Source organism: Somniosus microcephalus, chromosome 6, assembly GCF_052327205.1.
Source record: "Somniosus microcephalus isolate GS21.2 chromosome 6, FLI_Smic_1.0, whole genome shotgun sequence".
In the NCBI taxonomy this organism is placed as follows: Eukaryota; Metazoa; Chordata; class Chondrichthyes; order Squaliformes; family Somniosidae; genus Somniosus; species Somniosus microcephalus.
This window is the reverse complement of record NC_140992.1, coordinates 190,974,972-190,993,055: the sequence shown is the minus strand read 5'-3', so window position 1 is coordinate 190,993,055 and position 18,084 is coordinate 190,974,972. Positions and strand designations below refer to the sequence as shown.

Below are 18,084 nucleotides of genomic sequence, written 5' to 3'. Positions count from 1 at the left end.
GCCACATATACAGTTGGTGGGCGTGGTGGAAATGTTGCTTTCGTGCAGTAAGGGGTACCCTTTTGAGTTTCAAATTAAGGTATGTTGCTGGGACAAAGTATAAACCCTGTTTATAACCTGCGCTGTACCTGACCTACAAGTGCTTGATGGGACAGTGTAGAAGGTACAGTACTTATATCTCGCTCTAACCCATTCTATTCCTGATCTGGTAATGTTCTGGGAAATGGCTTTAGATAACTTGTACCAATCAGTTAGTTGTCAATTACCTCAGTCCATGTCAAATACCACAGAGTTCTAGTAGTTCCTTCCAAAATTCCAAAAATTGCAGCATGAATCACATAACACAGGCCACAGTAAGAGGAAGTGTGGCTAAAATATTTTGCACAGTCTGCATTGAGGTTACCAGCTGTCATTGACAATTGAGCAAATGTTACAAAAACTGCTGACTTTCAAATTTAAATGCTCCAAATTGTTATACTTTTTATAACGTTCTATTTTGCAATAATTTGTTCCTATGTTTTACACACCAGTCAGCTTTAACCCTGGTGTCCTAATACTAGCGTCTTAATCATGGTGTCCTCAATGATATTGTTTGTTAACTGAGCCTAGTCCTGATATGGAAATTCATACTGGATCAAAGTAAAATAACTCTTCCCTAATATTTCAGTAGTAAAGTTTGAGGTCTGTAGGAAGTTTATTTAGGGACATACACTAATGAAAGTGAATTTGTACACATGTGGGGAAAGTGCAAAGTCAAAGCAGCTAACGTTAAAGGAAATATTAACTGCTTATAAAGAATATAGGACTCAGAGATTCACTGTTAATGTTGTGCTATATTTCTCCAGTGAAACTACCCAAGACAACAGGGAAAGCCGAGCTCGCAAGGTGCACAAGTCAGAGATTGGACCACAACGTTGCAATCCCAATTCTCCAACCAACACCCCCTGCAAAGGGATTTCACAAGGAATATGGCTGAGGGTTTAAGGCAAGTAATGGTACATGATGTCATGCGGAGATAGGATAGTGAACAGAGAAGATAAGGCAATCCCATCAATCCTGTATTAACTGATAACTAAGGGAACTAGTGTTAATTGCACATAGACCCTGATGATAGTGGAGATAAGAAGTGTGAAGAACTGAAAAGGAATGATTTTGGGATAGGCACAGCTTTATTCAAGAAAAGAATAGGATGTTGTACTTGAACATTACTTGCATCCTATGTGTTTAGGTGGGGGGGGGGGCATTGTAAAGGATAGGTGGGGCACTTTAGCCTTGGTTTCAGCCCACCTAGGAGAAGGTACTCCGAAGATAAAAAACCATAAGGCTAATGAAACCACCTTAGCTATCCTTCCCTAGTATGAAGAATCTCATGTGTGTGAGACTTGAGTTAGGACCTGCCCAACAGCAGAACACAAAGTACTGATGGATTTGGACATACCAAATATAATCTAAGGGATGTCGACTTGCAGGGACAGAGGAAACAAGAAAATTAATGCAGAGTATAGTGAAACACAGCAAGGGAGGAGAAACAGTGGTGACAAAATGCAGCCCCAGTGCAGAGGCACAGGGAGCACTGCTCCTTAAGCACTGTGTGTGTGTCTGTGTCTGTCTGTGTGTGTCGCTCAGTAAGATAGCCTTGCACCACAGGGTCAGCTTCTTTAAATACATTTGCGGCAATCTCAGCAAAAAACACATTTCGCAGAAGGAGCATCCCATAGTTTAGGGGTGTGTTCTCCAACTCCAATCATTCTTTAAGGCTCTTAGCATAAAAATGGGAGAAAATAATTGGGGGGGAAAATGGAACCTCAAAAAACCCTGGTAAACTCAGAGAAAATCATTTAAAAAAATTATTTTGAGTATGATTAAAATTCAAGAAAACGAGCAACTGACTTTAAGGAAAGATACAGTCAAGCTAAATGATAACTCACAATTTTTTACAAAGTTTATAGACATCATTTTTACAGAGTTCACCATCAGTCTCAGTTAACCGCTAGATAGTTTGTGTTTAAAAAGTAAAATCGTAGAACATATATTTATTGTTGTGGCTCCAGCCACTTACCTGCCACTATGATGGTGGGATAATACAAATTGTTGGAGATTATGAACAGGGAAACAGTTGTGATCTTACTTTTAGTAATGTGTATGACCTGAGCCAGCCTTTGATTGATGACCTAAAATCATCTAACACTCAACTAGTACAAGGAACAGCTAAAGAAAATGGAGGCTGCTATTAGATCAGCTAAAAGGATAATGGAAAAGAGGATTGTAGACAATTGAGGAAGTCATGGAAAAAGCTTTTTCAGTTATGTGAAGAGTCCGAGAACTGTCAGAGGCTGTATTGGGCCATTGAAGGATGCTCAAGGGCAGGTTACAAAGGACTCACGAGATGTGGCGGAAATATTAAATGAGTACTTTGTATCTGTCTTCACTCTTGAAGATGATGCTCGACTGTTAGAATTTAATGATGATGTTAATAATAAAACTAATAATACTAACATAGATGAACATATTGTTTTAGATAGAATTAAGAACCTGAAAATGGATAGGGCAGCTAATCTGGATGATATCCACCCGAGGGTCCTCAGGGAGATGGAACATGTGCTGTGCAAGCCCCTTGCCCATATTTTTAATAGCTCACTGCACTCTGGAACAGTTCCCATAGACTGGAAGAAGGCTATTGTAATCCCCATCTTTAAAAAAGGAGACACGACGGACCCAAGTAACTATAAGCCCATTCGTTTGACATCAGTAATAGGAAAGATGCTTAAGGGAATCATTAGGGATGCAATATATGATTACTTGGATAGAGATATATGATTACTTGGATATTAGGGACACTCAAAATGGCTTCAAAAAAAAGGAGGTAATGTCTTACAAAAGAAAGGACATGCATTTATATAACGCCTTTCATGACCTCAGGGCATCCAAAAGCACTTTACAGCCAAAGAAGTACTTTTGAAGTATGGTCACTGTTGTAATGTAAGAAACGCAGCAGTCAATTTGCGCACAGCAACATTCCACAAACAGCAGTGAGATAATGTTTTCCTGATGTGAATTGGGGGATCAATATTGGTCAGCACACTGGGGAGAACTTCCCTGCTCTTGTTCAAATAGTGCTATGGGAGCTTTTACGTTCACCTGAGAGGGCAGACGGGGTCTTGGTTTAATGTATCATCCCAAGGACACCACCTCTGACAGTGCAGAACCCCCTCAGTGCTACACTGAAGTGTCAGCCTGGATTTTGTACTGAAGTCTCTAGATTCGGGCTTGAACCCACGACCTTCTGACTCAGAGGCAAGAATGCTACTACTGAACCACAGCTAACAAGAAAACAATAGCATATTTTGTGAGGGAAATTGGGGAGGGCATCAGTTTTACTGGTTCACCACACAAAAAAACAGGAATTTATCGATGGAAATCGGTTTAAAAAAACGATTTTCAAAGTCCCTGCTGATCCAACCAGCGTGGCGGGTCATGGTGACAAATCTGCCACAGAAGGATGTGCACAGACTCTAATCAGACTTAGTGTGGATCCCATGAAACAAATCAGGGTTAAATTCACATGGAACGGAATGTAATGGGGTCCAAGTGATGTGAAGTACAGAGGAAGCCTCCAACCCTTTCTGGCCACACTGTCTTGTTATTTTATTCATTCCTGGGATGTGGGCATCGCTGGCAAGGCCAGCATTTATTGCCCATCCCCAATTGCCCTTGAGGGTGTGTGGTCAGAAAGGGTTGGAGGCTTCCTCTGTGCTTCCCATCACTTGGACCCCATGTGTAAGGTTACTGAGCTAACTGAGGTACGGCCCTTCCCTCCCCAGTTGACTGAGGGTTCTTTGCTCACCAACACGCACGGTCTCAGGAAGGAGCGGGCGGTGGGTGCTGCTAAACTTCAGGCCGACCCAATGCTGAATGGGTGATTTTTTCCCCCCGATCTCCATTGAAGAGGAGCTCATCCAGCGACGGGAGGATCCCTGTCATGGGCGATGTCCCGGGCCCATCGCACCTCCCCTGGTCCCCGCCTCCCTCTTTGCATAAATACTGGTGTCTCCAGGATCAGCTGCTCTGGTTCCGCCGCTCCAGCTGGCTAGAAGGTCATGGCTCTGCTCACCCTCACGAGGATATTCGGCTTCTTTATATTCCAGAGCCTTGCTTCTGTAAGTAAAGTGCATCCCATCACACGTTACCAAATCCTTCCAGTAACTGATCATAGCGAACATTACAGGGCAAAGATCTATGAAATGGGGGGCGGGGATGGACTCACTCCCCACCCTAGTTTGATGCTGAGGCTTCTTGAGATTTTATATTGAATTCTCATTCGTGCTCATTCATCAGGCGGACGGTGATGTTCTGGGAGAGGCTCGGGTCGCGAAGAGGTGTTACTGCGATCTTCAGATGTCGGATGCGCCATTCCCCCACCTCCAACTTGAGCAGCTGTATTCGGTCTCTGAGAACTGCAGCCACAGGCTGAACGTCCAACAGGTGAGTGTGAGGCCAAGTCCAACTCCGAGCGTCCGAGAACCGCAGCTACAAGGCTGCCGCGTCCACCTCCACTCCAGCAGAGAGCCTGGACCCAGGACTGTGCCCCAACTCTCCAGTATCTGGAAACTAATTCATTATTGTGCTGAGATAGGAGGACGATTCAAAGCCCGTAGCTCGCCGCAGCTATAGCCAGGTTGTGGGTGCAAATTGGAGATTTAACTGCTCTTCCTACACACGCATGGGCGGAAGGGGATGTCAGAGAGCTTTTTCCTTTAGAAGACTTTCTACAGCGCCTTTCACCCCAGGACGTCCCAAAGTGCTTTGCAGCCATGAAGTACTTTTTGAAGTTTAGTCACTGTTGTCATGTCGGAAATTGCGCACAGCAAGGTCCCACAAACAGCAAAAAATAAATGACCAGATCATCTGTTTTAGGTGTTAGTTGAGGGATAAATGGGGACACTGGGAGAACTCCCTTGCGCTTCTTCCAATAGTAGCATGAGATCTTTGACGTCCACCTGAGGATTGCAGAGGAGCCTCGGTTTAACTTCTCATCTGAAAGACGGCACCTCTGACAATGCAGCGCTCCCTCAGTACTCACTGGAGTGTCAGCCTTGATTATGCTCAAGTATAAGGGTTTGCTGTTGACTTGATGGGTGAACAAACCCTTATGAGATTCCTTTAACCCTATTTTGCACATTGACCAGTTGATACCTTGTCTCAATCTCTAACAGAAAACCATACTTTCTATTCAATTGGCAGTTCAAGGAATCTGCTGTTATTATTGCCCACTTGGAACAGGGACTGAAGAGCCTTGTGCAGCGCATTAATGAATTTGAAGAAGAATATGATGGCGAACTATACAGTATCATTTCATTTCGGATAATAGAGATCGAAATCGCCGAACTGACTGACTTACTTAACCGACTTCAAGAAAAATGCTCCCAGAACCAAGATGAGATAACTGATCTGGCTATGCAGGTAACCGGGATTGGGGGTTGGTTGCGATTGTTGTGTGTGGGGAGGGGATGGGGGTATATGTTGTATTTTGTTTTCACCATCCAATTTACATAATCACTTCGTTGAAAAAAATTGTAGTTTGAGTATATACAGTCCCATTCTTAGCTCACCCATTAGAATGGTATTCTTGTGACCTCCTTACTGAGATTGTCATTAGCATATTTGGAACATACATATTTCAGCATATATGGTCCAGGCACCTCTCTCTTTTGGTTAAGTAAGCATTATACTGATTTAAAATCTTTTGGAAAATCATCCCTATCAATATCTTTATCCCCCCCTTCACCTCCCACTGTAAATATGATTCGGCTACCTTCTGACAACATAACTTCTTTTGTTTTCCACTCTTTGCTGGTGTATGGTTCCATGGGTGCCCTTGACCTCCAGGACATCGGCCATGTGACTTCAGAATGAGTGTTGGAAGATTACTTGACTGCAGGTCAACAAACTGATCTTGCCCTCCTCACCTTACAAGTGCATCGTACTTTCAGCAATGGGTCAGCAATTAGGAGCGGAAACTCATTTTTGCTTCCCTGGTTGGGGTCGCATGATGCCACTTGAAGCTCCCGTGACTGAGAGAATCTAATTTGGCCCAAATTGGGAATCAAACCTGGGATCTTTCTGGTTTGTGTGGGTAAACTGATCACTGGAGAAACTCGACGAGGGACCGGGGGATCTGACCACATCATTTATCCAACCAACTCCACCAAAACAGATTATCTGGTCATTTTCACATTGCTGTTTGTGGGAGCTTGCTGTGTGCAAATTGCTTGCCACATCTCCTACATTACAACAGTAACTACACTTCAAAAGTACTTAATTGGCTGTAAAGCATTTTGGGACATCCTGACTTTGTAAAAGGCGCTATATAATTGCAAGTTCTTTTTTGTATTCTTTCTTTATCCAACAGACGCAAAATATGACCATCAAGGTGGATGAATTAGAGGAACACGACCGACTTAAAGTAGTTCGAGAGCACAGAAGAAATATCATCCTGAAAAGGAGTCTGTCTTCTTGCCAGAATGCACTATTAGTAACACCAACACCATATGTCACTCCACAGTCAGGTGAGTACAACTGGCAAGGCTAACATCAGTTCTAATCACCTATCACCACGCGGACAAGAGGAAGAACCCGTCCTGATGTTTTCTTCCAGGTGATAAGAAATCTTGTTGCTGTGAAATGCCAGCTGCATTAATTCAGTTTTGTCACTTTCATTTTTTGCGCAGAAGAAACTCAGTAAGTTCAAAGGTAAATGGGCTGGAAGAACCCCCCCAAAAAAAGTGGATCAGTTTCAAAACCGACCACGTTTAGCCTTCGTGTAATACTCTGGAATGAGTCACCAGATAGTATGATGCCCAGTGGCGGCCCGAGCCAGTCTCTGTTCTTGAAAATGCTGTCACCAGATGTCACAGCACAGGAGGAGGCCATTCGGACCATCGTGTCTGTGCTGGTTCTTTGAAAGAACTGTCCAATAAGTCCGACTCCCCTGCTCTTTCACAATAGCCCTGCAAATTTTTTCCTGACTTGGCATGTCCAACATCAGTTGTTTCATGACATTGCCATCTGAGCTGATTGCAGATCCAGACCAACTACAAAGAAGACTTCTCCCCAAGTTGCGTAATCACCCCTTTTATTAACTTCACTTTGGTTCCCTTCCTGTTCATAAAATCCTGCATTGAAAATACAGTGAGTACAATTTCAGTCAGTCAACAAGCAAACAGCTGTACTGGCAGATCTTACCAAGCAACGTACCCACAGGTACGGTAGCCTAATAACTTTTTACAGGACTAGCAACCCAAAGGTCATTAGTTCAAATCCCAGCATGGCAAGTTGTGAAATTGAATTCAATAAATTTGTGGGCTGGCACCAGCAAAAAATATTCTTCAGGGAAGGGAACTTGCCACTGTTGCCCAGTTTGACCTACATGTGTCTCCAGTCCCACATTATGTGGTTGAATCTTAATGTACTCAGGTCAACTAGAGTTGGGCTGTTTGCCAGTGTTGCTCAAATCCAAAGAACAAATAAAAACAAAATGTGTAGATCTTCACAGTAAAGAAGTTTCAGTAACTCAGGGTGACCACAGGGCAGGCACTTTAAATAACATGCAGACTCTCAGCACTTAACCACTAAGAAATATAAGCTTTGGCCCTGGATTAGTCCAGTGGACTAGGAATTCCTCCTCTTCCTACTGATCATAAGGGACATGGGTGCTCATTGGCAACTCGTGAGTTATCTTAGGAACCTCTCGTGGAAAGAAATGTAAAAGCTCCCTCGATGGCCTAGCGGGTAAAGGCACATTGTAATGCAGACCAGAAGGTGCTAAACCTCGATCTTTGGTCTGTGTTGAATTAGCTGACCTCAGCCAGGGAGCAACTGGCTTAAGGAGGGGGTAAAATCAGCCACTCAGTTCCTAATTCTATCCAGTGAGTCATTGGAAAGGACCCATGTGTGTGGATGTTGGGTGAGGACAGGATTGGGCTTAGCTGCAACACCTTTAATGGGTGTAGAGCCTGCCCCTTACTGCTTGGGGTTGCACAGCAAGATTCCCCATTTGGGTGAGATACTGTGGAACTATACCCCAGCAACAGCCAGCATCCAGCAAAAAAAAGTAAGGCATTATGGTAGGGTTCCCATGGGGATGGCCTTATGTAATTGCTGTAAGTCATTGACTGGTTTAGTAAGGCTTGTATCTGTTTTAGACCAATGCAAACCATTGGGTTGTACTGCTAGTTGCATAATGTTCTCAGTTTGGGAGAAAGTAGAGAACCAGACCCACACATGTAGGATCCAAATGTGAATGAAAATTGTAATGCTAGTGAGCACCACCAGTCCTGTCTATAATATAATTAGAAAGTATGATTAAAGAGGAATAGAATTGAAAAGCAGAGAAGTTATGTTAAACTTATTTAGAACCTTGGTTAGACCACACTCAAAGTACTGTGCACGGTACTGCTCCATATTACAGAAAGGATATAGAGGCACTGGAGAAGGTACAAAAAAGATTTACAAAGATGATACCAGAACGGAGAGGATGTAACTATCAAGAAAGACTGAACAGGCTTGGGCTCTTTTCTCTAGAAAAGAGAAGGCTGAGGAACTTGAGGAGTGACCTGATAGAGGTCTAAAATTCTGATGGGGTTGATCATTACATAACAACAACAACTTGTATTTATATAGCACCTTTAATGTAGTAAAACGTCACAAGGCGCTTCACAGGAGTATTAAAAGTCAAAAAATTTGACACATAAGGTGTCAGGACATGGTTAGAGAAGGTCAAATGGATTCTGGGCTTCATTGTTTGTGTTTTAAGTGTGTTGAGTATTATTATGCTGTTCATATTGCTCTTTGTCCACTGTAACAGCAACAGGGTTTGTTGGTATTTCTCGCAGGGTCCTGTTCCTTCGGAAGTTTAAAAGCAGTCTCCTATCCCAAGAGTTCAATGCTCAATCATTTTGGGACATCCTACCCGTATGGTTCCTGGGGGAAAGACCCGCTGCCAGCTCCTGGGAAAGAGGATCTATACTGGCTCGTAATTCTGTCCAGTAGTAATAGATTTGGAACTAAGATTCGTGTTTTCAGCTCTTACTCTAAATTTCTCACCAAAGGTACTTCTACTGATGTGACTTTTAAAACCTATAATGCTCAAGGCTCTGGTGGCACAATGTATGGAGATGCCTACTATTACAATTGCTACAACTTGGGCCAACTCTGCAGGTTTAACATGACCTCACAGAAGGTCATATATGCCACCCTGCCATTTGCTGGTTTTAATGACAAATTTCCGTACTGCACACTTTCTTCCTGTTACGGGTACTCAGACATGGACCTGGCAACAGATGAAAATGGGCTCTGGGTCCTCTATGCAACCACGTTCAATTTCGGAAACCTGGTCGTCAGTCGACTCAATGAGACTGACCTGTCGGTACTCGAAAGCTGGAACACCACGCTATACAAACGATCAGCAACCAACGCCTTTTTGGTGTGCGGGGTTGTGTACGCCACCAGGTATTTGAGCTCCGAAATAGAAGAGATCTTTTACATGTTTGACACAACCAGTGGAGTTGAGCGGAATGATTTGAGTATCCAGTTCCGAAAAGTCTTGCCTGGCATCCAGTACATGAACTACAACCCGCGGGATAGGAAGCTGTACGTGTACAGTGATGCTTATGTTGTTAGTTACAGTTTAACCTTTGAATAAACTGAATGTAGGTTCCTGAGAATCATGCAATGAAAGGGAACGTGTTCTTGTCCAGATAATAGCAGGAAGCCATATGCACTAATATATATAGCTAAAAAGATAAAAATGAAATCTGCTTGGCAATTCTTTGGAACAGGTTTGTGGAAAACCAGGATATATAGCCACTGGTTGATATATTTTCTTTTTACTAAAAAAAAGTTCTTTGTTAAGTTTATATTTCAAGTTACGTGTCTTGTAGTGCTTTTAGTTTGGTATTTGTACTAATAAAAACCTACAATGACAAAGCTCGGAGACTTTATTTAGGAAAATAAATAGGACAGCACGGTGGCATAGTGGTTAGCACTGTTGCCTCACAGCGCCAGGGACCTGGGTTCAAATCCGGCCTCGGGTGACAGTCTGTGTGGAGTTTGCACATTCTCCCCGTGTTTGCGTGGGTTTCCTCCAGGTGCTCCGGTTTCCTCCCACTGTCCAAAGATGTGCGGGTTAGGTTGATTGGCCATGATAAAAAAATTGGCTCTTAGTGTTAGGGGGGATTAAATACACGGGGTTACGGGGATAGGGCTTGGGTGGGATGGCTGTCGGTGTAGGGACCGGGTGCTAGGGTTTGGATGATCAGCCATGATCTCGTTGAATGGCGGAGCAGGCTCGAATGGCCTACTCCTGCTCCTATCTTCTATGTTTCTATGTAAAATAATGGATTATGCAAATGATCTAACTATTGCTGCCTACTATGTATCTCCTACAGTGTTTAACTGATAACGTTATGATTGTGTGGGAAAGGACTGGTGTTTACAGTAGTAAGCATAAGATAAACAGCATCTCAATTCTGTCTAGACTAGATGTGTAATATTTTACAACTGTAAAGAATCTGATGCAAATAATGCAGCAATACTGTTGCTTTGAATGCGATATAAAATGCAGTGTGTAACAGGTAATTTGGGTTAATGTGATAGCCAAGCAAAATTAGATTGAAACCAGAGTTCACTGCATGTGATGTAACTACTGGTATCTTGGCCTCTTTGTATTGTGACATTTGACATTTCTATTGAAACCTTGCTTTCAACCAAGTATTTTAAGAGCTTGCGACCTCAATCACCATTATTCCATAATATGGAGAATCGTAACTTGTTAAACCCGGTTTATAAAAAGCATTTAAAAACAAAAATTAAAATCTAATATCAATTTGGAAAACTGTTATTGTGGAGTGCTAGTTTCTAGCTTTGTGCTTGTGTTGCAATTAAAGAGTTTATATCACCTTTTTCACAATCTGGAGGCAACATTCTCACAGCAGCCTTACCGTCCCAAGTCTGTTGCTGTTGGTGATTCATTCCATAGTTTTTCTCACTCGCTTGCATTGGTAATCACAGTGTTACATACAAATAAACTGGTTTTCCACATCTCTCCCCTTCGCTGGAGTGTGTTTTATGAATAGCAACAGCCCTGTGGTGTCAGTGTGAGCCTCTAAGGATGGGGGTATCTACCTGTGTTGGGTCACAGGATGGCCCTGCCAACTACAGTCACCACAGAAACAAATGCGGCACCTACCTGGCTCTATACGTTTGCGTTCACCTCTGGAGCCATTGGGGTGTGGTGCCAGGTAGGTACCGGCATGGTGTCTCTCTGCAAGGCATCACCGTCATCGCCTTTCATTCCTCTACTGCTGATAGAGTGTGATACATATTATTCATTGAAGATTAGCTGGTAGCTGGATCCTGATAGCTAGCACTGGTTGATCCTAGGAGGATTCCTCCTGCAGTCACCCACAGTGTCAATATTTAATGTTCTTTTGGCTTAGTTGCCATAACTTTACTCCCTCAGTGTGAAACTGAGTGGGGTATTGAGAAGCTTTGTGAGCGAACTGAGTGGGGTATTGAGAAGCTTTGTGAGCGAATCTTGTGGAACCAACCTTAATAACTTTGTGAGAGTACAGAGAAACGAGGCACAAACACGTGAACTAGCGCACTAAAATAGCGCAGAGGAATTTCAACCCACGATTATTTCCCATTAATATTACCTCAGTTAAAACCAGAACATTCCACACAGACAGTAGCAACTAGAAAAAGAAAGAACTTACTTGGTCTGTTGGTTTCCCACATATTGCTAAAGATCCATTATCTGTGGACTACTGTGAATCTCTGGACCAAGCTGTAATCCTCCTGGTTATAGTTTATTATGGCTCTCTAGGTTCCTTTGCTTACTTCTTGGGGGGGGGGGGGGGGGGCGGGTGGAGGCAGGTGTGGAGGGAAGAGGGGTGGAGGAGCAGGGGTGTGGAGAGAGGGAGGAGGAGGGGCAGCCGGGATGGAAGGAGGAGTCTGGTTCCCAGTCTCCCCTGTCAGCTTTCACACTACCCTGTCAACTCTCCCAAACTATAATGGAGGCCCGTGGCCTTGGTGTCCAATGGAGGAGGAGCAACTGTTGGACTCCCTTCTCCTTACAAGAGTCAGATTGAACACTGGACGTGATTGAGTAAAACAAAATCAGTTTATTGGAGTATATCAATACATTAGGAAAACAAAGCAGGCTTCATTCTGTACATTGCAGTGAAACAAGGCTCAAGTCAGTTGAAACAACTGAAATCGGACAATTTCTAAGCTGCACATATATTTTTATGGTTACTAAAATAAATAGGTTCTGTGTTTCTCATCCAGTAGACTCTTCAGGCCATCCAATGCACTCTATAAATTACTATCAATATACACTATCTTACCACTACCAATATTACTGGAAAGGTGGACAGAGACAGAAAGACTTAGCCCAGTTAAGCCAAAAGACACAATGAGGTATCGACCAACTGCAATTGGTTATACTGCAGGTTATTTGATAAATTGTCAATAAAAATCTACCCAGGCCACTAATAAGTTGGCTCACCCCATGTCCCTTGCCACTGGATGTCTGCCCATAGTAATGGCTCTGTAATTCCGTCATTAAATACCGCAGGAGTTGAGCTAGTGTCTGGAATACAGCCACGTAAATAGTCACCTCACTGGCCTTCTTCCAAAGGTGACTGGGTCAATAAATGTCCCTTTCAGAGATTAATGGGAATGATCAAAATTTATTTCCAAAAATTCAGTTCAAAAGTTTTTGGTCCTGAAATTATAAATTATACCAAGGGATACTAGTGTACCAGCGCTTAATATGTTTCTCTGAAAATTCCTCCCTCCAATATTTTAGCGGAGGTACTTGTCTGTACATTTAAAATAGGTCAATATCTCTGCTAAAATAGTAGGGGATGGAGTTTCAGGCATGCACATTAAGCATTCATATGGTAGTACCCCACTGCATATTTTAGGGACTTTGTTTCCTATAAACTTTTAACCTTTACTTTATGTAGCTTGGAACAGTTTTGCACTTCTACTTTTAACCTTTCTGATTGATCCGGCTATAACTTCCTCCATTCACTAATGTTTACAAAAAGGCAAATATAAGAACATAAGAAGTAGGAGCAGGAGTAGGCCATACGGCCCCTCGGGCCTGCTCCGCCATTCAATAGGATCATGGCTGATCCGAATCTAGACTCACGTCCACTTCCCTGCCCTCACCCCGTAACCCCTAATTCCTTAATCTGCTAGGAAACTGTCTATCTCCATTTTAAATTTATTTAATGTTGCAGCTTCCACAGCTCTCTGGGGTAGCAAATTCCATAGATTTACTACCCTCTGAGTGAAGAAGTTTCTCCTCATCTCAGTTTTGAAAGCGCAGCCCCTTATTCTTAGATTATGCCCCCTAGTTCTAGTCTCACCCATCAGTGGAAACATCCTCCCCGCATCCACCCGATCAAGTCCCCTCACAATCTTATATGTTTCGATAAGATCGCCTCTCATTCTTCTGAACTCCAATGAGTAGAGTCCCAACCTACTCAACCTTTCCTCATACGTCAACCCCCTCATCTCCGGAATCAACCGAGTGAACCTTCTCTGAACCGCCTCGAGAGCAAGTATATCTTTTCTTAAATATGGAAACCAAAACTGCACGCAGTATTCCAGGTGTGGCCTCACCAATACCCTGTATAACTGCAGCAAGACTTCCCTGTTTTTATACTCCATCCCCCTTGCAATAAAAGCCAAGATTCCATTGGCCTTCCTGATCACCTGCTGCACCTGCATACTAACTTTTTGTGTTTCATGCACCAGGACCCCCAGATCCCTTTGTACTGTAGCACTTTGCAGTTTCTCTCCATTTAGATAATAACTTGCTCTTTGATTTTTTCTGCTAAAGTGCATAACCTCACACTTTCCAACATTATATTGCATCTGCCAAATCTCTGCCCACTCACTTAGCCTGTCTATGTCCTTTTGCAGGTTTTTTATGTCCTCCTCACTCACTGCTTTCCCTCCCATCTTTGTATCGTCGGCAAACTTGGATATGTTGCACTCGGTCCCTTCCTCCAAATCGTTAATATAGATTGTAAAGAGTTGGGGTCCCAGCACTGACCCCTGCAGAACACCACTAGTTACTGATTGCCAGCCCAAGAATGAACCATTTATCCCAACTCTTTGTTTTCTGTTAGATAGCCAATCTTCCACCTATGCCAGTATATTACCCCCAATCCCGTGATTTCTTATCTTGATCAGTAATCTTTTGTGTGGAACCTTGTCAAATGCCTTTTGGAAGTCCAAATACACTACATCCACTGGTTCCCCTTTATCCACCCTGTATGTTACATCCTCAAAGAATTCGAGCAAATTTGTCAAACATGACTTCCCCTTCATAAAACCATGCTGACTCTGTCCTAATAAATTATGTTTATCCAAATGCTCTGTTACTGTTTCCTTAATAATGGACTCCAACATTTTGCCAACCACAGATGTTAGGCTAACTGGTCTATAGTTTCCAGCTTCTTGTCTACTTCCCTTCTTAAATAAGGGTGTTACATTAGCAGTTTTCCAATCTGCTGGGACCTTTCCTGAGTCCAGGGAGTTCTGGAAAATAATCACCAATGCATCCACAATCCCTACCGCCACTTCTCTCAAGACCCTAGGATGTAGGCCATCAGGTCCGGGGGATTTATCAGCCTTAAGTCCCATTATTTTACTGAATACCATCTCCTTAGTGATTTTAATCGTCTTTAGCTCCTCCCCCCCCCCCCAATTGCCCCCTGTTTGTCCAGTGTTGGGATATTTTTAGTGTCCTCTACTGTAAAGACTGATACAAAATATTTGTTCAACGTCTTTGCCATCTCCATGTTCCCCACCACTAGTTTCCCGGTCTCATCCTCTAAGGGACCAACGTTCACTTTAGCCACCCTTTTTCTTTTTATATAGCTGTAGAAACTCTTGCTATCTGTTTTTATATTTTTTGCTAGTTTACTTTCATAATCTATCTTCCCTTTCTTAATTAATCTTTTAGTTATTGTTTGCTGGCTTTTAAATGTTTCCCAATCTTCTATCCTCCCACTGGATTTGGCTACTTTATATGCCCTTGTTTTCAATCGGATACTATCCTTTATTACTTTACTAAGCCACGGATGGCTCTCTTTTCTTTTACTCCCCTTTTTTCTCAGTGGAATATATTTATCTTGAAAGATGTGAAATGTCTCCTTGAATGTAGACCACTGCTCTTGTACCGTCTTACACTTTAATCTGTTTTCCCAGTCCACTTTAGTCAATTCTACTCTCACACCTTCATAGTCTCCTTTATTTAAGCTCAGTATGCTGGTTTGAGATCCAACTCTCTCACCCTCAAACTGAATTTGGAATTCAACCATATTATGGTCACTCATTCCAAGGGGATCCTTTACTAGGACATTTTTTATTAATCCTGTTTCATTACACAGGACCAGATCTAAGATTGCCTGCCCCCTGGTTGGTTCAGTTACATACTGCTCAAGGAACCCGTCCCTAATACACTCTATGAACTCTTCCTCAAGGCTGCCATGCCCAATTTGATTAGTCCAGTCAATATGAAAGTTAAAATCCCCCATGATTATAGCTGTTCCCTTATTACAAGCCCCAACTATTTCCTGATTTATACTCCGACCAACAGAGTTGCCACTGTTAGGAGGCCTATAGACTACGCCCACTAGTGACTTTTTCCCTTTCTTATTCCTTATCTCCACCCAAACTATTTCACTATCCTGATCCTTTGACCCAATATCATTTCTGACTATTGCAGTGATTCCATCCTTGATTAACATAGCAACCCCACCTCCCTTTCCTTCCTGTCTGTCCTTCCTAATTGTCAAATACCCTTGTATGTTTAGTTCCCAGTCATGATTATCTTGCAGCCATGTTTCCGTAATGGCCACCAGATCATACCCATGTGTAGTTATTTGCACCGTCAACTCGTCTATTTTGTTACGAATGCTGCGTGCATTCAGATAAAGAACTTTCAAATATGTTTTCTGACAATTTATTCCTGCTTTTACCCCTTTTACTACTTTACCTTTATTATATACATTCTGTCCCTTCCTGACACGCTCTGGTTTTTAATTCCCCCACTGCTACCTTGCTCTATTGCCTTCTCCGCTGTCATTTTTATTTTTCGCTCTCTTAAAACCTCCCCCCCCACTAATTAGTTTAAAGCCCTCTTTACAGCCCTAGTTATTCGATTCGCCAGGACTCTAGTCCCAGCACTGGCCAAGTGAAGTCCGTCCCAACGGAACAGCTCTCTCCTGTCCCAGTACTGATGCCAGTGTCCCAGGAAGCAAAACCCATTTCTCCCACACCAGGCTTTTGAGTAAAGAGTGAAGGTAGGAAGTACTGATGGACTAGTCAGCCATGCTAAAAGGTGCTGAGAATTCCAAAATGGATTAATGAACATTAGCAAAAACCTTACTTGAGCTGGTTACTTCCTTGTTAAAAACTAATCAGCAGGTACAGTCCCATGCACTGCAATAGAATCAACTACCTGGGCATGACACAGGAGCACTCGTTCAACAAGTGCGCCATCTGATCCAAGAAGACCTGCAAGGACAGTCAACCATTTGCATAGAAATACATAAAAGTTACAACATGAAAACAGGCCTTTCGGCCCAGTGTCGGTGTTTACCTAATTTATCCTAATCCTAACTTATTCATTGGATGTGATAAGGCCAGCATTTAGTGCCCATCTCTAACTGTCCTCAAGAATGTGGTGGTGGGCCACCTTCTTGAATAAGTGGCTGGCTTGGCCATTTCTGAGGGCAACTAAGAGTCAACCACATTGCTGTGGGTCTAGAGTCACATATAGGCCAGGCAAGGATGCCAGATTTCCTTTCTTGAAGAACATTAGTGAACCAGATGGGTTTTTACAACAATCCAGTAGTTTCATTACTGATACTAGCTTTTTATTCCAGATTTATTTATTTAACTGAATTTAAATTCCCCAGCTGCTAGTGGTGGGTTTTGAACTCACAGCTCTAGATCATTAGTCCAGGCCTCTGGGTTATTAGTCCAGTAACATAACCACTATGCTACTGTTCCCCATGTTCACTTTCACAGGAGATTCACTGTACCCGTGTTCACTATAACAGGAGATTCACCATATCCATGTTTACTATAACAGAATATTCAGTGTACCTGCATTCACTATAACAGGAGAGTCAATGTACCCATGTTCATTATAATAGACGATTCAGCGTACCCGTGTTCACTATAACAGGAGAGTCAATGTACCTATGTTCACTATAACAGGAGATTCAGTGTACCCATGTTCATTATAATAGAAGATTCAGCGTACCTGTGTTCACTATAACAGGAGAGTCAATGTACCTAAGTTCACTATAACAGGAGAGTCAATGTACCTAAGTTCACTATAACAGGAGGTTCAGTGTACCCATGTTCATTATAATAGAAGATTCAGCGTACCTGTGTTCACTATAACAGGAGATTCAGTGTACCCATGTTCATTATAATAGACGATTCAGCGTACCCGTGTTCACTATAACAGGAGAGTCAATGTACCTAAGTTCACTATAACAGGAGATTCAGTGTACCCATGTTCATTATAATAGAAGATTCAGCGTACCTGTGTTCACTATAACAGGAGAGTCAATGTACCTAAGTTCACTATAACAGGAGGTTCAGTGCATCACAAGGCAAAATTTAGATGAGAAGTACAAGTGTAAAGAAAGCGTATAAGTTACTCCCTCATTCATGCACTGTCATAAAGTTACCTTGCAGATAATATTATGGTTTTTATTAATAAATTCCTCCCCACTGTGGAGACCAGTCACTTCCTCTGAACTGGGATGCTTCTCCGATAATGTTGGTTACAGGTGCACTGGGAGAAACTTCGAAATGTAACTCAGATAAAAGCATTTGGAACTAAATGTAGCTCTCAAACCAGAACAAGTCAGTACAGTACCTACAGGGTGCTACGCTAAACCTACAACTCTCACTATATCTGTGTGCAGTGTGAACACCATGGCGCATTACTACAGTAACACCCTGCACCAAAGAGCCACC

The 18,084-nt window shown here is 42.6% G+C and overlaps 1 protein-coding gene across 1 annotated transcript; it reads left to right on the top strand.

Moving 5' to 3' along the window:
- Nucleotides 1-4,056: 4,056 nt before the first annotated feature.
- Nucleotides 4,057-11,100, top strand: LOC147116280 (olfactomedin-4-like). Its single transcript, XM_085991072.1, has 5 exons — nucleotides 4,057-4,157; nucleotides 4,336-4,482; nucleotides 5,242-5,460; nucleotides 6,410-6,566; nucleotides 8,892-11,100. Exons 1-5 carry the CDS (start codon nucleotides 4,098-4,100, stop codon nucleotides 9,698-9,700), a joined length of 1,392 nt encoding a protein of 463 aa, XP_085847198.1. The 5' UTR covers nucleotides 4,057-4,097; the 3' UTR covers nucleotides 9,701-11,100.
- Nucleotides 11,101-18,084: the final 6,984 nt, after the last annotated feature.

What these genes read in the sequence shown, in the direction of transcription:
- LOC147116280 (XM_085991072.1), top strand. Translation starts at nt 4,098, where the DNA reads ATGGCTCTGCTCACCCTCACGAGGATATTCGGCTTCTTTATATTCCAG. An exon ending in TATTCCAGAGCCTTGCTTCT is followed by an intron (nt 4,158 to 4,335) that starts GTAAGTAAAGTG and finishes CTCATTCATCAG; the next exon opens with GCGGACGGTGATGTTCTGGG. An exon ending in ACAGGCTGAACGTCCAACAG is followed by an intron (nt 4,483 to 5,241) that starts GTGAGTGTGAGG and finishes TTCAATTGGCAG; the next exon opens with TTCAAGGAATCTGCTGTTAT.